This window comes from Rhododendron vialii, chromosome 3a (assembly GCF_030253575.1).
Source record: "Rhododendron vialii isolate Sample 1 chromosome 3a, ASM3025357v1".
NCBI classification, from domain to species: Eukaryota; Viridiplantae; Streptophyta; class Magnoliopsida; order Ericales; family Ericaceae; genus Rhododendron; species Rhododendron vialii.
The window spans coordinates 31,551,846-31,573,073 of NC_080559.1; the positions used below are offsets into that span (position 1 = coordinate 31,551,846).

Here is a 21,228-nt window from a genome sequence, read left to right on the forward strand (position 1 = left end):
GAACGAGAATTAAGTGCGCGAGTGCAATACGAGAATTGAAAGGAGTATATGTCAATTTGAAGAATTACGTGAGTAAGGTACTTCAGCACTCTCAAGAATTAAGACAAAAGTACAATTATACGATAATGTATAAGAAAAGACAAAATTTTCACTTTAAATGAAGGAAGCAACATGCAATAACATAAAAAAAACACAATAGGAAGAAGAAGAAGAAGAAAGACATGTCGATGGAATTAGATCAGATTGGCAGAGAATGACAGGAAGGAGAAATACCCAAACTCACGTTGGGGCCCAGAACAGGAAAATTGGAATGACACCAACTACAGAGAGAAAACGATTTATATTGAACGGAGAAGAGTAGTTTTTCAGAATAATTCATTTACAGGCAACGCTGAGCTATGACAGAGAGCACTAATTTCATTACTCCTCGTCGTATGAAACATGGATACTGGTACTGCAGCCAGATGCATTCGGGTCCTCTGCCCCGCAGCAATCGTAGAATTTGGCAGCGTAGGGAGGATCTTCAGGTCTCAACTCATAGTACCTTCGAAAAATTAAGACACCAGAAATCATCAAATAGAGAAAATCAGATCTTCATATCGGCAAAATCACAGAACATGAGAAATCAGGTGTGCAATGATGTTGTATTTAGAAACAAAGCAAACCAAAAATTGCAATTTCCTGTCGAATAGAATTTGGTAATCTGAGATGAGTCAGACGGCATCTCCACTAATCAATTGGTTTCCCAATAAAGTGATATACGATGCCCATCATAACCGCTGAAACGTAGTTCTATCTTCATCCTTACATGTGAACAAGCTTTCTATGTTCTTCCGATATGAACATACCAGTTCTACTGTTAATCTTTTCCGACTTCAAGGGTGGAGGTGACAACGATGATTAATCACAAAGTAAGATGTATAAGAAGAACTCAAAATCAACCGGAATAAGGGACTTAAAAGCCTATATGCTGCTTGTTTGCTTTGCTTAGATATCAGTATTCAATACCGACTTCCAAAAGAAAAAAGACCCAGAAGAGCATGAGTGAGTTCAAACTTGATTTCTTTGGTACTTTGGTCCAAAAGAGAATCAAAACCCACAATCTTCTCTATCTAAAGTGAGTGTGGATGCAAATATCACTTCAAAGAGACATTGCTAGAGGCACATGTTGTGATACAAATAAATATGCATGAAAGAAAAGAAAAGTACAAACCAAAGTTTCATTTGTAATCTCATACGAGCTAATAACAATATCTCCTGTGGAAACTTCCACTTCCATTCAGCCACCTTCTACTTTCCAAATGGGATTCTAGCTCCTGTCTTGACAGTTCTTCTCTTAGAATAGAATCCAAAAGGAAAAGAGGAAAATTCCTACCGCAATAGCTTCCATCTATTAGTCATCCTAATTGTCATGAAACCTAAAAGAATGAACTAACCAACGTACCAATTGAAGTACAGGATCAACTTGGTCTGCTTTATGGAATGCACTTCACTAATTTGTAAACCTTAGCTATGTGATACAAATGAGATTGTCTACATGTTGAAAACTACTCTCAAGTTTTAACATACCACTACAAAGCAGGTATAGGAGTGGGATAACGTTATACTCTATAACACTAACGTTTAACCTGGTTTTATTTTCTTGGGCAAAGTCCACTTTAACCCCCTGTGCTTGGGGAACTAGAGGACTGCACCTACCAGGCAACCTGTTGGTTAAGAATAGCCCTTCTTCCCCCTCCCGGTTTTGCACAAATATGCATTGTTATGTCAACAGAGAATAAAAGCACAACGTTAAACCCCCTCCCTTTCTCAACAATGTTTTCCTCCTCCTCCACTCTAACACAAGTCACACAACCACCACCATCACCATATTTGACCCACCACCACCAAATTCAGTGACACCAATACAACTAGTTACACATACATAGATAACAAGCAAATAAGGTACGATATCGTTATACATAGATATCCCATTTATGCAAGGTTGAGAAAGCTTAGAACTGAAAGAGCACTTGAGCAACTGGGTTTGAACTTTGAATAGATAAGATTGAAACACTGGTCGCAGTTTCAGAATAATATTTTCCAAATAAAGGACTTCAAACAAGTTTTAATTTTCTTTTCATCAACTTTCCCACAAGAAAAGGCATAGTCTGACAAGATGTAAAAGGTTATTGATTATCATAATCATGTTGTGGCACAGTGGTTTCTACATATACAATATGATAGACAATCCAACCTCTCCGCATTTGATCAACCGGGTTTGAACTTTGAATACATAAGATCAAACGCTGGTTGCAGTAAAAGAATAATATTTTCCCAATAAAGGACTTCAAACAAGTTTTAATTTTCTTTTCATCAACTTTTCCAAAAGAAAAGGCATAGTCCGATAAGATGTAAAAGGTTATCGATTATCGTAATCATGCTGTGGAATTTGTGAATTTTGCACAGTGGTTTCTACATATACAATATGATAGACAATCCAACCTCTCCACCTAATCACCACAAAACGGCCTACAAGTTGCACATGTATCAGAGGAAAGTGGATGCAAATACAACATCTCGCAGCTACCTTAAACATTGCCACACATTGATGGTTGTTGTGGCATTGGTTCAGGAAGAATAAGAGAGGAGGAATAGCAGGTGGTTGAGGCTGTGTTTCTGGTTCATGCAGCATCAATGGAGCAAAAGAAGGGACCAGGGGAGGAGAGACGATTTAGTGGGTGACTACAAAAAGCAATGGATGAACCATTGGAGGGTGAGATGACATTAGAAGTGTTAAGGTTCACGTTTCTAATTTTTGGGGGAGGAAGGACGCTGATGTTTTTCTTATAACAACATACTTCGAGGGAGCCGTATTTTTGTGCAATAAAATGAAACAGTAGCAATTTAGTTCAAAACCACACTAGCAAATGGCTACTCCTAAATAGAGGGAGCTAGTGTACTCTATGCCCAAACTACATAGAGATGAATTGGAATCTGCCCCAATTTCTTTCATAATCCAAACAAAATCTCCTCTAGTGCACCTTTCATTATTACTGCATAGCTGTAATAAGAGAACATTGAGAAGTGAATGACCGCAATTCATCTTCTTCTTTTTCATCGTCACCTCAATTCATCTATTCTAATCTAATATATAAAGGGGGAGCGCTTTTTGGTATGGACACAAAATGAAGCTGGCTCATACTCTCAAATTCCAAAATTACCTGTACTAGTTCCTTCTCCAATCCAAAAGCTACAAGGGGTAGTTACGAACATTCAAATCAAAACCACTCAAAAACAACCACTTCAGTTACCAAATCTGTAGTTTTCCAACCCCGTTTCCTTCTTTCCTGCAGAGACGACGGGGGAATTGTGGCAAAGAAGGCAAAATCAAAGGCGGAGATCTGATACACCATAAAAAGTGAGTTTCTTTCTCTCTTTTCCTTCTCTGTAAGTGGAATTTGATTGAATATTTCGGCGAGTAATTATTGACTTGAAGCTTTTACTTTATTTCCTTCCTTCCTATATCTTTTTGTTTTTTTCATTTGTTTCCTGTAGCAAACACCTTCCACACACAAATATATGTATCCATCAAAAGTTACCTAAAATTGCACACACATCAGGCGTGCTATGCTACTGAGAAGCTTTCCACCTTTCTTCCTTTCTTTTTCTTCTCGTTGTAGCTTTTAACACTGAACCTGCCTCATCCCTCCAAATTTCATCACAATATGCTAAAATTCTCCAACATAAATTCAAGCTCATGCATTTAGAAAACCTGGAATTTGAACCCCCACAGTTTTTCTTATCATTTTTAGAAACCCAAAAACTACAAATAACAATAAGAAGGGGGAAAAAAGCCTTTAAGTCCTCGAACGCGATAACCAATAACGATTTAGGGCACAACCCATCCAACAAAGGAACATAAAAATCAAGGGAAAAAAAAGAAAGAAAGAGTATCGGACTGTAATTCGTACCTCTTCTGATCATCGTGACGACGGCACACGAAGAAGGAAGGATGAAAGCGGCAGGAGGTAGGGTTGTTAGACGACGTAGTATAGTTCTGTTTGCATCTCTTGCATATGAATTCCTTCTCTCTCTCTTTCTTCTCCGTCGCCCCTTTGGCTTCCTGTTGTTCCATTCCCTCTGCTGCTATCTCTCTCAAGTCTCAACTGCTATTGCTTGGATTTTTGTTACTATACGTGCCCGATAACTTCGTTCAAGTTTCACTTGACCCCTCTGGCAAATAGAAGTTTCACTTTAGTACCCGTACTTATGTGGAAATTGTACTTTGCGCTAATGACTTAGATAAAACTTTCTAACCATTAGATATGGTCTACGTGGGAAGATTAAATTGCTTTTCGATTTCTTTCAATTGCTGAAAAATATTTTTAACCAGTTCTTTTGGACATGGGTTTTATGAATCATTATTATATTTGTACGCATACAAATTTCGAGTCAAAAAAAAGGCAGAAAATCAAAGCTATAAAATAGGAGTATGGTTTATTGATTTAAATAAAAAGAGTACAATATCTGATAATTTCTAATCAAATAAATTGATCCTCTGATTCTTCTTTTCAAGAGTTTGGCGGACACGACAATTATTTTTAAACGAAAATAGTGGTTGAATTAAGTTGGGGATAAATACTGTGGAGAAAAAATTAGTTAATATTTAGGACTCTTTGATTCTATTTTAGAACTCACTATTGGAGAGAGATGAGTCTTATTTTGCAACTAATTAACTTTTAACATATTTTTCATGCTAAAATGACTATCCATCCAAGGCATTTTCCATCCCCATTACAGATGCTCAGAAGCCAAAGCTTTGACAAGGGGCTATTTTCTATAATTTGTGAAAGCGAGGGAAGAAGTCATGTTCGTTTTGGGTTTCTAGACCCAAACTTTTTTCTGTGCACATGGTCTCCAATAATTTTTTTTTTCAATTACTACTCTCATTTTTCTATTTATTTATCTCCTCATTACCCAAAAAAAACTTCCTCAAAATGAACATGGTCATGACCTCGACATCTCAATTGGAAGAAGAGAAAGTGGCCTCACGTATTCCGTTCGGCTAAATAAGCCAATTGGCTTATTTTTTTGTTTTTATTCAAATTTTTTTCGTATTTATTAGTTTTTCATCAATTTTTCGGAAATATTGCATCGTCATAACAAGAGGAATCTAAAAAGTAAAAAATTAATATCTAAACCTAATTTTTTTGAATAAAGACAAAACTAAGCCAAATTTTTCATCTTTATTCAAAAAAAAATTGAATTTTGATCATAATTTTTTTTAAGATTTCTCTCGTCATGACGATGCAATAATTATCAAAAAATTGACAAAAAACTAACAAATATGAAAAATAAAAAAAATAATAAAAAAAAAAAAATCAATTAGCGTATTTAGGCGAACGGGGCACCCAACAATGCGAAAAGGTAAAACTCTACTATTCCGTTTGACCCAAAAAAAACAGAAGAAGGCAAAACTCTGTTTATTGCTATGATTTTCAGAACATTAGGGGTAGAACATGTATTGCAAAGATATCTCTGGAAAGTTCATTTTGTAATTAACAGGCTAGTCAAGGATAAGATAAAAAAAAATTCCATTGAAGCGGAGGCGCAGGAGGGGGGAAGGGGGAAAAGGTTTGCCGCAGAACCCACCCCAAGCCATGGCTTTCTCTCTCCTCCCTCCTCTCTCTCTCTCCACCCTCTTTTCTTCTCCTCCCACTGCCTCTCCCTCCCCGATATTATCGACCCCACTTTTCTCGCTCCCCTTCCCGCAACCCTTCAATACCCACCACCATCTCGCTACTTCAAACAATTCGACGCTCTCCTCACCCTCCGTGCCTATTGGCCATGTTCCTCATTTTTCTAGGCTCTCATTTTCTTTTTCCAGCTTCAATTACCGAAACGACGATGACCAATTTGGCGAACAATCCGATGGCGAAGAAGAGGAGGACGGCGACGGCGATATGGACACATTAGAACACCACGAAGGTAGTAAGAGGGTTGATATGGAGGAAGGAATTAGCTCTTCTGGTTTGCCTGAGAGATGGGACGTTTTGGGTCTTGGCCAAGCTATGGTAACTCCTCCTCAACTTTGATAGGACGTTATTCGTTAGTTGTTAGTGGTTACAACGGGAGTTGAGCACCTTGCCCATGAGGACTCAAACTCAGGATCCCTCCCTTCTAAGGGAGAGTAAACGAACCAACCACACCAAGGTGACCTTTAATTTACTACCCTCTTTTTTGGGCGGCTGCCCATATTTGAGGAACCATTAGAAATTAGGCAAATAATTTGCTAACCACAGCCCTTAGGGCAGCGGTGGATAATGTATAAAACATGCCCCTGTATCTGGGAAACGTGGATTCGTATCTGTGAAAGTGTATTGTCATACGTATGCCGAGTATTGAAATTCTTTTGTATGGCATGATTAATATATTATCCAGGGTTTAGTGAGGTTGTATTTAATAAGACCCATAATTTTTTGGCTTATTTTCCCTTGATTTGTTTTTTTCTATTTGTGCAAGGGTGCTTTCAACTGAATAATTCCAGTACGATAAAAATCTTTCCTTGACCATGATTAATCACATCCGTACTTACAGTAAGAATATTACGTATGTTGTCATGAATGTTGGTTTTTGATGTTGCTATGGGTACCATATTGGGTTGTATGTAAAGAAGACTGAGAGTTCGTGGTTATGTACCTTATGGTGCGAACATTGTGTTGTTAACTTGTTTTGTTACGGTGTTTTGCTATAAGAAAAGTTTTGTAGTTTCTGGTAGAATTACTGTGATTTCTTGTGCTATGGATCATTTCCTATGATTTTTTGTGTACCATAGCTGGACCCCTTTTTCTTCTTGCTTGTGCTTTTATATATTTGTTAGTAGTCAAGCATGAAAGATGTCTTCTTTTTGTTTGGTTTCTTTTGTTTTGACAATTGTAGGTAGATTTCTCTGGGATAGTTGATGAGAGATTTTTGGACAGTTTGGGTTTAGAGAAGGGTACAAGAAAGCTTGTGAATCATGAAGAGAGGGGTAGAGTACTGCGGGCAATGGATGGTTGCAGCTATAAGGCTGCGGCTGGTGGATCTCTTTCTAACAGCCTCGTGGCCTTGGCTAGGCTTGGTGCTCACCCCGTTGGCTCTCCTCCTCTGAATGTAGCTATGGCTGGTAGTGTTGGCAGCGATCCACTTGGTAGCTTTTACAGGTAGGCCTACCTTCTTTTTTCAAATACTGCACGTCACACCGATACCTAAGCCTCCTAAATAATTGTGCAGGTCAAAACTGCGTCGGGCAAATGTGAATTTTCTTTCTCCTCCAGTAAAGAATGGGACAACAGGGACCGTTATAGTTCTCACCACACCAGATGCCCAGCGTACCATGCTTGCATATCAGGTTTAATCTTGTGACCGAAATCTGTTCTTAATGCTATCAAATGCATATATTGTTGGAGCTCCAACTGTGTTGTGCATTTGGAGAGCATTTGCTAAAGATGATTGAAAATCCAGTTCTAGCTATTATGCCTCTGGTTTGTTTGCCTGGGAAAATTCTTTAAACTCATACTATCCGTCTACTGGGAGTCATGTATATGGACTACTTACGGCATTAGCACTTGCTATGAATCTCAATCTGTATTGACCTGCCCTTCTGTAACACAGCTGTTAAACAAAGTTGGTATGCTATTTGCTTATTTTTCATCTGAATGGAAACATCCGCATATGAACATTTTCTCTCCTGGTTTTCATCATATCTTCCCTTTTCTTTTGTCAGATATTTAAATTTTTTAAGAGGCTCAGATTATTTCCATATATTCTAAAAGGTCCTGGGAAGACCTTTGAATAAGGTTATCAATCTGGCTAAGTTGAACCATTTGGAATTCTTCACATGTGGGAAGGCTGACTAAATGGTGCATTTATTTTCCATAAGCTTTTCAAGTCAACAGTATAGCTCAACTATACTGATATGTATTGTCAGGATGGCACTACATTTTCACTATCCATGTTTATTATATGACTACTTTCCAGCCATGTGGTTTTCACCATCTTTGCTTAACTACTTTCGAGCCATATACTGTTTTTAGGCATAACTCCGATTTTTAAGCAGGTGTTATTTCATTTTTTCCCTTACAAAGTCCTTAAGCTAGTTCAAAATTTCACTAGTTATTTTATTGGGAAATGTATTATGGTTTGAGTTGGTTTTTATTGCTCTGTAGTCTTATGAGACCCTGATGTGCTCTATCCTTGTGATGCAGGGTACATCTTCCACTGTTACCTACGATCCTTGCTTGGCTAGCTTAGTTTCCAAAACCAATATATTAGTTGTTGAAGGGTACTTATTCGAACTTCCTGACACAATTAGAACAATTACAAAAGCATGCGAGGATGCCCACAGAAATAATGCTTTGGTTGCTATTACAGCGTCAGATGTCTCCTGCATCGAGAGACACTATGATGATTTCTGGTAAGGACCAGTTTACCTGTATTGCTGTATTATAGTTCCGCTGTCTTACATCTACTTGATTAGTCGAATTTGAGTATGAATATTTGTGCGTAAAGAATCTTGTAATGTATTTGCAAGAGTCCTAGTATGAAATAACAAGGACTATAGGTTGGTATAATGAATCAGTGGTGTGTTACATCTAGATGTGAAGCACAATGGTCGACCCTGCAACATGTCCTCAAGTGTTAAAAGTAATGTCTCCATTGTAAGAGACAATGGGCCATGCCAAGGGACTTTTGGCTATGAGAGATGGGTTGCATACTGATTGCTGAGCCCTTTCCAAGTCAATTTCAGCTGGCAGCTGACTTCAGTAGGAGTGCGTGGAGCATTGAGCTCTAGGACCTAAAAGTAGGTTTAAGAGACTTTTTGCTTCTCCGTGTTCTCAATTACAGTACTTCTGCAGTCAGCTTGGTAGATGTTCATTTGTCCTTGAATTTGTATGTTCTCTTCCTCCTCAAGTTCTAGTGCTTTATATCTTTGTTGTTTCAACTTTGTATCACCATGGTATCAGCTAATCACTATCTCTTAAAAAAACATAATTGCTCTCTCAATCAAGGTTGAATTGCATTTTCAGGAAGGTTTAGGTAGGTAGGGCTGCAAATGAGCCGAGCCGAGCTTTGTCGAGCTCGAGCTTGGCTCCTTTACTAAACAAGCCAAAAACTTGAGTTTGAGCTCGGCTCGAGCCTTAACAAGCCGTGCTTAGTCATCCTTACCCTTGCCTTAAAGGTGCGTTGAGCCTATTGGCGCATGTAAGCGTTGATGAGCCATTTTGGCCATGTTCTCCCGAAAATGCCCCTCTTCCTCTAGCATGTAGTGATTTGTCCTTGGTGGACGGTTGAGGGTTTATTGAGTAATTTTGTTGTATTCCCAGATTACCATTTTGACCTTATCAGACTTTTCATGTTGTCCATTTGTGTCCTATATCCTGTGCGAGTTTTATCCAGATGTGTAAGGGCTTTTTAGGTAGAAGATGAATGTGTAGTGAACACAATTAATAAGAAGGAATCACAATCAAAATCACAATCATCTGAAAATCAATTAAACAGGTGAGAACCCAATTGTGTAGTGTGAACACAATTAATTCCGACCACATGAACGGAGAGAGAGCACGTAAGTTGTCAGGTGTTTTATTTGTGTTCACACTCACAAATGTATTCTCAATGAGCATGACGTGCGAGCACGTCGCACCTTTATCTAGTTTACTAAACAAGCCTCTTTAATGGAGCCAAGCCTCTCTTAATGAGCCAAGCCAAGCTCCACTCGGTTCATTTACTAAATGAGCCGAAAACTCAAGCTCGAGCCGAGCGTTAACGAGCCAAGCTCGCGAGCTGCTTGGTTCTTTGCAGCCATAGGTAGGAAAGCCTAATGAAAGACACAGAAGCACGACATAGAGTATTGTCTAGTGTGAACTTTAAAAGGCTCCAAACAACTTTTCTTTTGGTTGTTAAAAGCAGCTTCTTCTTTTTTACCCACGCTCTTGCACTATGCTCCTAATACTTAAATTGCCACAAAGGCCTCTGGTATATGAATTGGAGTGGTTTTCTTTGTTTCTGTCTGATTTCAGGGAAATCATGGGAAACTACGCTGACATAGTGTTTGCTAACAGCAATGAAGCGAGAGCCTTCTGTCATTTCTCCTCAAATGACAGCGCTCTTTCAGCTACCAGGTACATGAGCCATTTTGTTCCCTTTGTCTCAGTTACAGATGGGCCAAGAGGCTCTTACATTGGAGTTAAAGGGGAAGCCGTCTATATCCCTCCTTCGCCGTGTGCGCCAGTTGACACTTGTGGTGCCGGGGATGCTTACGCGTCTGGCATTCTATACGGTATATTGCGGGGTGTGTCAAATGTTAAAGGTATGGGCGCATTAGCATCTAGGGTTGCATCCGTCGTCGTTGGACAGCAGGGCACCCGACTTCGGGTCCAAGCTGCTGCCGAGCTGGCAGAATCATTTTCATTCCAGTTCAAGAGTTCCGATGTTCGGTCGGATGTGGGTTCAGATCAGATTTCTAGCTTGTAGCATGCTGGAATAGGTTGCGATGTCAATTCCGGCAATTGTTGTATTAGACTTAGTTTTTCTTTTCTTTTCTTTTTTTCTTTGCTTTGTAACTCTGTACATTTCATTCATTGTAAATTTATGCTGAAAAGCTTCCCATAAAGGGTTACAGGCTTATTTGTTGTCTGTTGTCATGATAAATTGGCATTGTTATGCAAAATTACAAATTTTATAGAGGACTTTTTGTTACTATTGTGCATCATAATCGGTGCCTTTCTTTAGATTTGCCAACTGCTCAAACCCAGATTTTGGCTGTTCACTAGTTCGGGACGTGGGGTTATATTGGCGCCTATTCATTCAAAAAATTATCCGTGTCTAGGCTCCTCTACCACCACACATTGATGTCAGCTCCAAGACTAAGCATGCAAGCCTTAGATTAATGTGTGGTGGATGAGGAGCCCGGGCGTGGCCGACGATCCCCAGGGGCACTGAATAATCTGTCGTATCAATATGGTTGTGTCAAGTTGGCCTTCTTCACTCTATTGATTGTCGAATATCCGGTTTACTAGTACCAGATAGGAAATGGAGGGGAAGCAAAATAATTGGATTTTCACTTACAAACGGTCTAATACGGGAGAAGCTTATTCACGGAGAAGTCATGAATAAGCAAATCACAAAGACATCAAATCATAGCCGTTCATTTCGGCGATCAACGGTCCAAATTTTAATAAAATTTTTCTAGGAAAGAGTTAAATTCTTCTCCGGAAGAGTTTGTTTAAAATCCAGACATGTATACTTGCAAAAACTCCGTAAAAAAGATTTCTACCTACAGACATGTATATTTGCAAAAAACACTAGCGTAAATTTTGTGGGTCCGCGCACACTGAATGGCTTGAGTTTCAAAAACTCTTTTAGTTTCTCTAGACTTTTTGACTTCTGCAAATATAATACAAGTAATACCAATTTTTCTAGTGTACTGGTCCATCCATATTTCTGATGTTCAAACTACAAAATCTTTTGAGAAAAAAAAGAAAGAGAACTACATGAACCATCGCTATGTTTTTTTTGGAGGTGATGCATGGTGTCTCAAGCCAGCTTACGCGCACATCGGATTAATTTTTACAATCCCTCCCACAACAGTAGGATGGAGCAAACAAAGTTCCAGACCAAGATTACTTGGCCAATCCCTTGGGATTCACTATTTTCTATAGCATGAGTAGGCCTATCAATAGACCGGATCCGACAAATCCAAATCCGATAAAACTCGAATTCGATAGTGGTAATTCATATTCGAATCTGAAAAATTCGGATTTTTCGGAACGAATCCGGATCAAATCCGGTCTATTGACAGGCCTAAGCATGAGCATAGATCTGAAAAACAGAGACTAAAATATTTTGAGTTGACATAACGGCAAATAAAAGTCCGCCGATGGTGACATCATTCTGTTAGCAATAAGTCTAGGTACATTACATCCAACCACTACACCTTCTACTACATTTTTTTGCAGAAATCCTATTGGTACCGACGGTACCGTAGGGAAAATGCACCGACAGCCACCGGACGGCTGATCCGAGCCGTCCAAAAATTTTAAAAAATAAAACCGAGTGGGCCTACGCGAGAATCAATGGCATCCGAGGTGTGTAGGGTACTTGATCCGAGCACCCCTTTTCGTGTATATACACGTATATACAAATATACACGAAAAAGGGTGCTCGGATCAAGTACCCTACACACCTCGGATGCCATTGATTCTTACATAGGCCCACTCGGTTTTATTTTTTAAAATTTTTGGACGGCTCGGATCGGCCGTCCGGTGGCCGTCGGTGCATTTTCCCTATTGGTACCGTCGGTACCAATAGCAGTACTCATTTTTTTGGGCCCACCCCGGGTTCAAAAAAATACAAATTTTTTTTCATAAATTTTAAAATAATATATTATGGGGCCCTGTAAAAAATCATCTTCAACAAATATCGGTAAGTATTATTTCTTGATTCGTAGGGGTGAAATCGTGCAGTTGAGCAGTTTCACTCCTACAAATCAAGAATTAATACTTACCAATATCCATTGAAGCAGATTTTTTACAAGGCCCCATAAAATATTATTCTCAAATTTATGGATATTTTTCTATATTTTTTTGAGATCCGAGATAAGCCCAACAACAAATATAGTGAATAGATGATAGTGTAGGTAGCATTTCTCTTCTGCTAGAAGGTTACTTCAAAAATGTACTATATATGTTTGGTGTGTTCTTTTGTTTCACAAAACAAAAAAACGTCAGTTCAAAGTGGAGCCAGCGGCCCCGTTCCGAAAACGGAAAGAAGTACTTATTTTTTAAGAAGGCAATTTCAAGCTCAAAAATTATGTGTTTACGTAAATAATTTTCCTATCAATATGAATCTTGTTTGATAGATCTCATTGAGATCTTTTATACGGTGAAATTTTTTTTTTCATTTATATTATTTTTGAGTTTGAAAATGTGAAATAAGTACTTATTTTTTAAGAAGGTGTTCTGAAACGGAGCCTAGTCACACAATTTTTCAAAATACTTTACCCTCGCGTTCTCTCGATCCTCACACAATTTTTCAAAATACTTTACCCTCACGTTCTCTCGATCCTCACATTGTGATCACGCTCTTAATTCTTCGCTCTTGCAAATTTGAGTCGGTAAGGATGCATTTCAAGTAAATTTTCATGCTCACAATCGAGCTCCCGCTCCCGCCCGCGAATTACGTGCCTGACTCGGATTGATTAGAACCCCCCAGAAGACAATTATTGGCGATATAGATTAGGAGTACGATGGTGGCCTGATTTGGCTCGTCAATTCCAACACAGGTGTAAATGTAAATGAAGTGAAAAGCATTACGACCGCGATAGGCAGATTCTATTTATCGTCCTCTAAATGTGAGCAGTAATCTCCCAATTTAAGGAAGAGGATGAGTATTGCGAGGGGCAGCGTGTTCTCGATCACTGTCAGCGAAAGAGAATTGGAAAGTAACCCAAGAGGATGGCCGGTGATCAAGGCCTGGACTTCAGAGTTTATCCCCTTCTAAGGTTTGAAACTTTTTCAGTGATATCAACTCTTTTAGGACGGTTCATGCAGAGCTTTTGCTCCAGTTTTAATTGGGCTCTTCACCAATGTACGGTAGATTTGAGCCCTCAGAATTAATCAAGATGGGTGTAAACTAATTAAAGACATCTGAGTCTTTGAATGGAAGGTGTTAATGAATCTATTGATTAGTAGTTGCACTTTTTATGCCTATATGTAGTGAGAGATAATTCAGTGCTTTTGGAGCACTACTATCATGTGGTTTCCAAGTCTCTTCTCACTACACATTACACTTGAGTCCACACGTTTAATCTCAAATCTCGCAAGATTTTGTGGTTGAAGAGAACTTTGGAGCACCATATGGCGGTGTCCCGTGAGGAATGAATAATTTTTCGTATGTATTGCTTTCGTGAGTCATCACGACTTCTTCATGTTACCTGTAATACCGGTAAAGCAACAAGAAAAGAAAAGAAAAAAACAAGAAAACAAATTGTCCACATCAAGTTAGGAGAGAGAAGATGCTAATCTCTCCCTCTAATTCTAAAGAAGCTGCCGCCACCCATCTCTCTCCTTCCCCTTCTTTTAGGGTTTTATGCCCTAATGAGTGACGGGAGGGGAGGGATTTCTTTCCCTCGTGGGATATTTCAATTTCTTGATTCTAGATCTTGGAAGTTTCCTTTTTTTCCCCCTTTACCCCATCCTCTTCCTCTCCAAACCACCATTCGCCGCCCTTCTTCTGCCTCTTTCGCCGTGCAGTCCGACAACTTTTGGATGCAGTGCCTTGCAGATCATGGTTGCCGGAGGCGTCCTCCTCCCGGCGGAGGGGAGATCTAGGTGGATGAGTGAAGTTTGCTCCGGTACGACAGACTCCATTTGATTCCGTTACCGATTTTTCTCTTTTTTCTGGCTCTTTTCTTTGGTGTCCCCTGTGTGAGATTCTATTTGTGAGGCTTCTATCACCCCTGTGTGAGTGTTTTTGATTGTCTTCTGCAATATTCTGTCCGTTTTGAAGCGATGGGTTTAGTTAGAGATGGGTGTAGTCTTTGAACTGAGTCTCCTCCTAATTGGTCTCTTGATTCCTTATTTGGGAATAGAGTTTCCTCCCGATGTTCTGTTTTTTGGATCTACCATAATTTCACATGTTATCGTTGCGGCAAAAAAAAACTAGGTGAGAGAAAAATAGGATAAGCCGCACGTACGGTTTTTTTTTTTTCCTTATCCACGCCTCATGTCCAGTTTGAATGTATCCAATTTTGTGTCCACAACGTTGATTCAAACGGTTCAATTGGCAGGTGCCACAAACAAGGTTATTCACCTTCCAAAAAAAAAAAGTTTTTCGCACAACAAATTAGATTGATCAAATATCAATAGTAACTGTTTATGAACAAACAAATCATATTTGTTGTAGCCTAAAATAGACAGTAAAGATGATTTCAAACTCAAATAGCTTAAAAAATTTGCTACGAATACGATTTGTCATATAGTTCTTGGTGTTCAATTAAGCTGACTTTTTTGTTAAATGATCTTCTCTGTATGACCTACAAGTGACCAGTTCTAATAACCTTTTTAGGATGAGACATACAATGGTATACAAATCGAGGCCGGGTAAGGCTTGCCCGACTGCTTTCTCCTCCTCTTTGTCAATCAAGAAAATTAAGCACGATACCAATTCTCATATGACATTGCTAACGTAGTATTCTCAAAAGTAAATATTGGGTCACTTTCCTCTCTCTTAGTTACTTAGTATGCGTGAGTCACGTAGTATGCATGAGTCAGTGTGTTCCAATAGAAAATTTTGCCGTTGCATCCTTCGCTAGAAACGCAAAGTAACAAGTCACATGGTACTTTGGGATACTGAATGTTTATTTACCAAGCATTATTAATTTTCTTTATATCTATCGGTCGGTGTGGCCTAATAATTGGGAGTTAGGAAGCTACCTTCAAAGACTTGACCCATACCCACCCACCCATGTCTCTCTTGTCTTGCCCACCCTAGCTTTTGTCTTGAGAAAACAGAGTTTTAGATCGGACTCTGTTTCTATCTTAATTGGGTATCTAGTCATGTGTGTCCCAGATTAATTGCTAAATAATACTCCTATCCAATCCCAAGAATGACACACACACACACACAAAAAAAACGAGAAATGCTCTAAATTATGTGGCAAATAACATTAAACCAACCACCCCTGGTACGACTTTGCATATGCTGCGGAACTATGAGTATAGAAGGGTGGGCTATAGCCTGGATCAATTTTGACAAAAACAAAAATTTTATTTGTAAAATTATGTAAAATTAAGCCCAACTCGTTTCACCTACCAACCCATTTTAGCTCAAGACATATTACATTCTTGATTCTGCCCTTGCTAGCCATAGTAGTATTTTAGATGACAATTCTGCTTTAATTAAGGAAAAATTTTAGAGCATAACTTTAAAATACACATTGGGACGCATTTGTATACCCGAAACCCTTAGATGCATGTCTGGATTTGTGCATCGGACAATTCTCGATGAAGACGTGTCTCGGTGCCTGTAATAGTGTGTTGAAGGCGTGCTCTTAAAATTACTCTTTAACTATTCAAAGATGATTTATTATAAAGTTTGAGCAGATCTGGCAATACTGACTTACGTCGATTAAAAAAAAAAATCTCGAAAAATCTATTGATGACGATCGTTTATTTCCTGTCCGTCGTTAACAAAGTTAAAAAGTCACACTTGTACATCATTTAATTAATTAAGAGATAGGTTTCACTTGACACATGAGATCCTGTTCAAAAAGTCAAGAGTTAGGTGAAAGGTGCAATTATTTAATTATCCTAATCGAGCCTCAATATGACCTTCCACTAGTCCCCACCTCGAATCTAAAAAGCAGATTTTACACATTGCAAAATTTGTGGAAAATTAAAGCAACTTTTACTCCACAATTTTCGCATTTTTCTGAAATCTAGGAGTTACTATTAAAATAATTTTGATTAATTTTGATTTCCATTAAAATAATTTTGATTAATATTTGACTGTGATGTCCATTCTCCATTTCTCCTTTTAAAAGAAAAAAAAAAGGAAAAAGCAGTTAACTATCCATTTCAATCATGGAACCACTAGAGGTTTGTTCCATCGTTAACTTCAGAATCTGAAAATTAGTCGAGATTTGCTTACACTACTTCGAACAATCTTTCATCACAAAAAATCGATCCACGAATTAATTACCAGTAAAAAAGGCCACACATGTTATTTGAGGCTGCACATAGAAGACTGTAACAACAGAAGATTGCAGTAAATGAGATATGGTATTCTTTTCATTTATTTCATTATCTTACAGTTACAGGCACTTCCACTTACATGTTTTTATCTCCTAATAAATATCAGCACATACTTGCACTACATGGTCTCCGTGTCCGTTTGCATGTCCTTTGGCAGATTTACTCGTAACGTATCCGCGAATAACTACAGATATGCAACTTTTCCTTACCCAAACCAACCCCATGTTATGTATTCCACGATAACATGCGTTATTTATGTACGTGGTTGTATTCTAAACATATGCATTCGCACAGACGAAAGTAGCATTGACTCGAGAGATTCAACACCGGCCTCTATGAACAAAGCTCGTAGTGTTGAAAACATAGTTCCTATCGAGCAACAAAGTTTACTTTGGCGTGCGCAAGCTGGCCATCGTATTCGATTATAAAAACTTAAAAAAAAAAAAAGCACCTTGGAGATATTACCACCAAGGCACCAAATTATGTGGATCAATACTGTAGTAGGAGCGCACCTCCCATGGGGGATCTGTGGGGAATCCCCTTCCTCCTCTTGGCAGCTCTGTAGTTGACCGCCGCCGTCTGAGGCGGCGTCGACGGCGTAAACCTCTCAATCATCTTGTTCTTGAGGCGGCGCCCGCCGTGTCCAACGCCCTTGATTGATTTTTCAGAGTCTGAGCTCCCCATGATCTCCATTTCCAATTTCTTCTTCCGGAAATTCTTGGACGACCCAACAAGCTGAAAATTAATCGTAAAATAATCAAAGACCACAACTTTTCTTCTGTAGAAAAACAAATTTGACTTTGGCCCCATTTTTCAATGCAAGACTTAAAATAGGTAGTACTAATAACTAGTATTATTTCCTTCCCATCTCTTTACCACTAAATTCAATGGACAGAACATGAGCAAAGCAAAGATGAATCAAAAGAGAGCAAAAATGCGTCGATTACTACTCGGCATCGCCGGATCATCAAACATGAGAAATTCTTTTTCGATACCCAAGTGTCCTAACCAGCTAACGTGCAGAATCGAGTAATAATATTGCGACGTTTTTATGGTATGTGAGAGATATATGTATATATGCATACACATGGATATCTACATAATATCTACATAATAAGGGAGAATGGTTTTTGAATCTTATATCTCTATAAATTCTAACCATTGATTTGCTCCATAAATCCTACGGCACTCCCTCTCCCTCTCTCTCAAAAAGAGGTCATTACACAATTGTCAATAATTAGATCTCACGTTACGCCGTGCCTTCAGGCACGGGCAAACCTAGTATAGGCACGGGCAAACCTAGTATGTATATATGTACCTTGCAGGAAAGAGAGCAAAAATGTGTAAATTACCACTCAGCGTCGCCGGATAATTGCAGGAAAGAGAGCAAAAATGTGTCAATTACTACTCAGCGTCGCCGGATAATTAAAGAGGAGAAATTCTTTTTCGATACCCAAGTGTCCTGACTAGCTAACGTGCAAAATCACCCGGTTATATGGCAGATACGTATATGTATGGATATATGTATATATGTACCTTGCAGGAAAGAGAGCAGAAAGTGAAGGAATCAAGAAGAGTGCGGTGACAGACGACGCAACAGTTTGTGTTGGCGACTGCTTTGCTACTAGGCCGGCTGCCGCCGGGCTGAGGCCTCTCATTCAGAAACACAATCTTGGCACTGTTAATCACATAGGTCTGAACCCCTCCTGTTATATCCACAAATTTCTGAATCTCAGATACCCTTATCACGTCATGGTATGATGACCTCCTTATCTACCGCGCACCAAAATAAAAAATAAAAATTCAACAACAATTAGTATCAATTCACCATCAAAATTCCGAAAACCCATCAATCAAAATTACTCCTAATTGATGTGATTACGATCGGATTTAGATATACAAGCGAGAGTATTCAATAAAAGTGTATTAGTTTGGGGTGTCGGGTGTCCATGCTCAAAGCAGATTCAGACCTGAATGGCGCGGTGGTGTTTGTGGGAAGTGGTTAGGCAGAGAGAACAGAGAGCCCCATCACCGCCGCCGGTAATCGTGGCGGATTTGATATCGCAGTCCAGGCAATACATGTTGCATTCGCTCTTGTGGGAATTGGGGTGGTGTTTGCATTGACCGAAGAAGCTTGTTTGCAGAAGACGGCGGAGCCACGGCGGCCAGTTGTTCTCCTCATCTTCCCTATCATCGCCGCCGCCTGCCACCTCCTGATATCAATTTGGGCACACACAGAGTTAAACAATGAATCAAAAACTTATAAAGGAAGGGAAAAAAAATGGTTATGGTGCAACAGAAAAAAAGCTACCAACACTAATGGACTCACCATTACTCTTTGGTATTATGGGTATAATTTCACTGAAAGTGGGTCTTGGGTTATCATGTGCAGAAGCCAAATTTTGATGATGGGTATATGGAGAGGTTCTTGATCCTTTTAGAGAGAGAGAGAGAGAGAGAGAGAGAGAGAGAGAGATGAGAAAAAGGGGAGAGAGAGAGGGAGGTTTCTTTTCAATTTATGTTGTAGTGGGTGGGGTTGTGGTGGAATGAAAAGGGTTGGGAAAAGGGCATTTGAGAGGAGTGGTGCTTATCTGCTTATTTTAAAAAAGTGAAGTCGGGCTTAAAGGATCGTTTGGTTTACGATTGTTTTATTCTGTGGAACAGAAAAACCAAGACAAGTACAGGTGGTGATGACCAAACAGACCCGTAATACACCGGAGCTAAACCTATACCCGAGCCCATAACAAATCCGAGTGAATGCGTTTTTATTTTATTTCAATCCACATGTTTCCATGTAGAAATTTCAAAGAGTTTTTTTCTTTCTTTCTTTTTTTTTATTTAATAAACGGAGGTCTGGATTAGATTGCGCGCACCTCAACTAATCCTGGAAGTTTTGAGGTTACCAGCTGGACCAACCATCCAGTTGTTCCCAAGATTTGGAATATTCGATCACCATGTGTTCGAATATGTGAACTCATAAAAGATAAACACTTATTTATTTTCAAGTGCGTACTTGACCAAAAACCCTTTGAGTTGTTAATTTCAAAGAGTTGATGTCAAGCTTATGTATTTAAACAAGAAAAAGACATTACAGTAGAATTCCATTGATATTTTTCAATTTAAAAAACCAATGATGCTGACCTCCTTAATTTTAGTCTTCCACTCTTTTATTATCTATTTGACGTCCTTTAATTGCTGGAACTAAATTATTAAAAGAAATACATTAAACCAACTATGTTAACCAACTGGGGCTAGCTAGTTGGCTTTACTTCATATTTAATGTAAAAATGAACTCTTCTATTGTCTATCGATTGACCAAAAAAAAACAACAACCATGTCCTCTTTGTTTTGAGCTAAATAGTAACCAAAATGAACTCTAATTTTATCTCAAGATTAAATATAAGCACATACAAAACTGAACTGTCCATTACTCAGTTAAAATCCGAGCCGTCGATTGTCGAGATAAACAGTCGGATCGACAGCTCTGCACCTGCTTTGCAAGAGGTGCTGTCAGCATCCCCGATTCCTCGCTTTCTATATGCATTGTATGTCTCATACTTTATGAGATTAATTTTCCAGTAAATGCGTACTTCATGTAGTAATAATTGATGACGAAAATAGGATCTTTGAATTCAATATAACATCTCATCCAGCCAGCCAACCAAACATTGGCTCTCATAAATAAGCGTAATAGACCAAAAGAGCAAATATACTGGAGTATTATTTTCTCAAGAAAAAGAAAAAGAAAACTCGATTACCAGATTAGTAAACATCCAAGATTATTTCATACTCGACGAGATGATTATTATTATTATTTTTTGTAATTTAGGACGTGGAGCACCTCGGACTAAGATAACCCTAGAAGTTGTTGACAAAAATAATCAAACTTTGAGACCTTCAGAGGGAGCAAATCACTAAATCTCAGGCAAAGACGACTAGACCAAACAAACCTGAGTTTTTTAAGGTTCAAGACTTAAAATCACTCTCAATATACTTCAAATGAAAGGGAGACAGAAATCAATGGTTGTCATTTACCCCACACTTTCGAAATGAACTACTGTATTTAGATGTTAACAGGTAAGTACTTTACCCACCCGTGGCTTGTCAATATGGTAAGGGCGAATCTGCACTTGCAACATAGCAGGGTTCGATTCCCCCTAGGAGACAAACCATGATTTAAGTGGAAGGCCATGGCGGTCGATTGTTTTGCTAATCTCCCCCGAGGTTTGAATTGCGCAATCGGATCCAGTCGTGGCTCGGCTGTAGGGTTGTTCCTCGGTTTAAAAAAAAAAAAGGTAAAATACTTTAAAGGAAGTAGTGGTATTTTACTTGTACAAGTTGTCAAGTTACCAACCTCATTTTCAATACACCTAAATTTTAGGAGTGTGATTAACACAACCGTGTGACGACTGAATAATACATATAGTCTGCTAAATGTTTCTCTTAAGCCCCT

General features: G+C 38.8%; 3 protein-coding genes across 3 annotated transcripts; 1 reads left to right on the forward strand and 2 right to left on the reverse strand.

Moving 5' to 3' along the window:
- Window positions 1-325: 325 nt before the first annotated feature.
- LOC131319972 (uncharacterized) lies at window positions 326-4,159 on the reverse strand. The gene is made up of 2 exons (XM_058350466.1): window positions 3,954-4,159; window positions 326-544 (listed from the first exon to the last, which is right to left on the reverse strand). Exons 1-2 carry the CDS (start codon window positions 4,115-4,117, stop codon window positions 421-423), a joined length of 288 nt encoding a protein of 95 aa, XP_058206449.1. The 5' UTR covers window positions 4,118-4,159; the 3' UTR covers window positions 326-420.
- Window positions 4,160-5,555: 1,396 nt separating this feature from the next.
- Window positions 5,556-10,704, forward strand: LOC131319973 (uncharacterized). The gene is made up of 5 exons (XM_058350467.1): window positions 5,556-6,056; window positions 6,922-7,184; window positions 7,255-7,372; window positions 8,229-8,437; window positions 10,041-10,704. Exons 1-5 carry the CDS (start codon window positions 5,643-5,645, stop codon window positions 10,492-10,494), a joined length of 1,458 nt encoding a protein of 485 aa, XP_058206450.1. The 5' UTR covers window positions 5,556-5,642; the 3' UTR covers window positions 10,495-10,704.
- A 6,079-nt stretch (window positions 10,705-16,783) lies between these two features.
- Window positions 16,784-19,311, reverse strand: LOC131319975 (protein RGF1 INDUCIBLE TRANSCRIPTION FACTOR 1-like). The gene is made up of 4 exons (XM_058350468.1): window positions 19,105-19,311; window positions 18,746-18,988; window positions 18,312-18,548; window positions 16,784-17,510 (listed from the first exon to the last, which is right to left on the reverse strand). Exons 1-4 carry the CDS (start codon window positions 19,105-19,107, stop codon window positions 17,265-17,267), a joined length of 729 nt encoding a protein of 242 aa, XP_058206451.1. The 5' UTR covers window positions 19,108-19,311; the 3' UTR covers window positions 16,784-17,264.
- Between the last annotated feature and the right edge of the window lie 1,917 nt (window positions 19,312-21,228).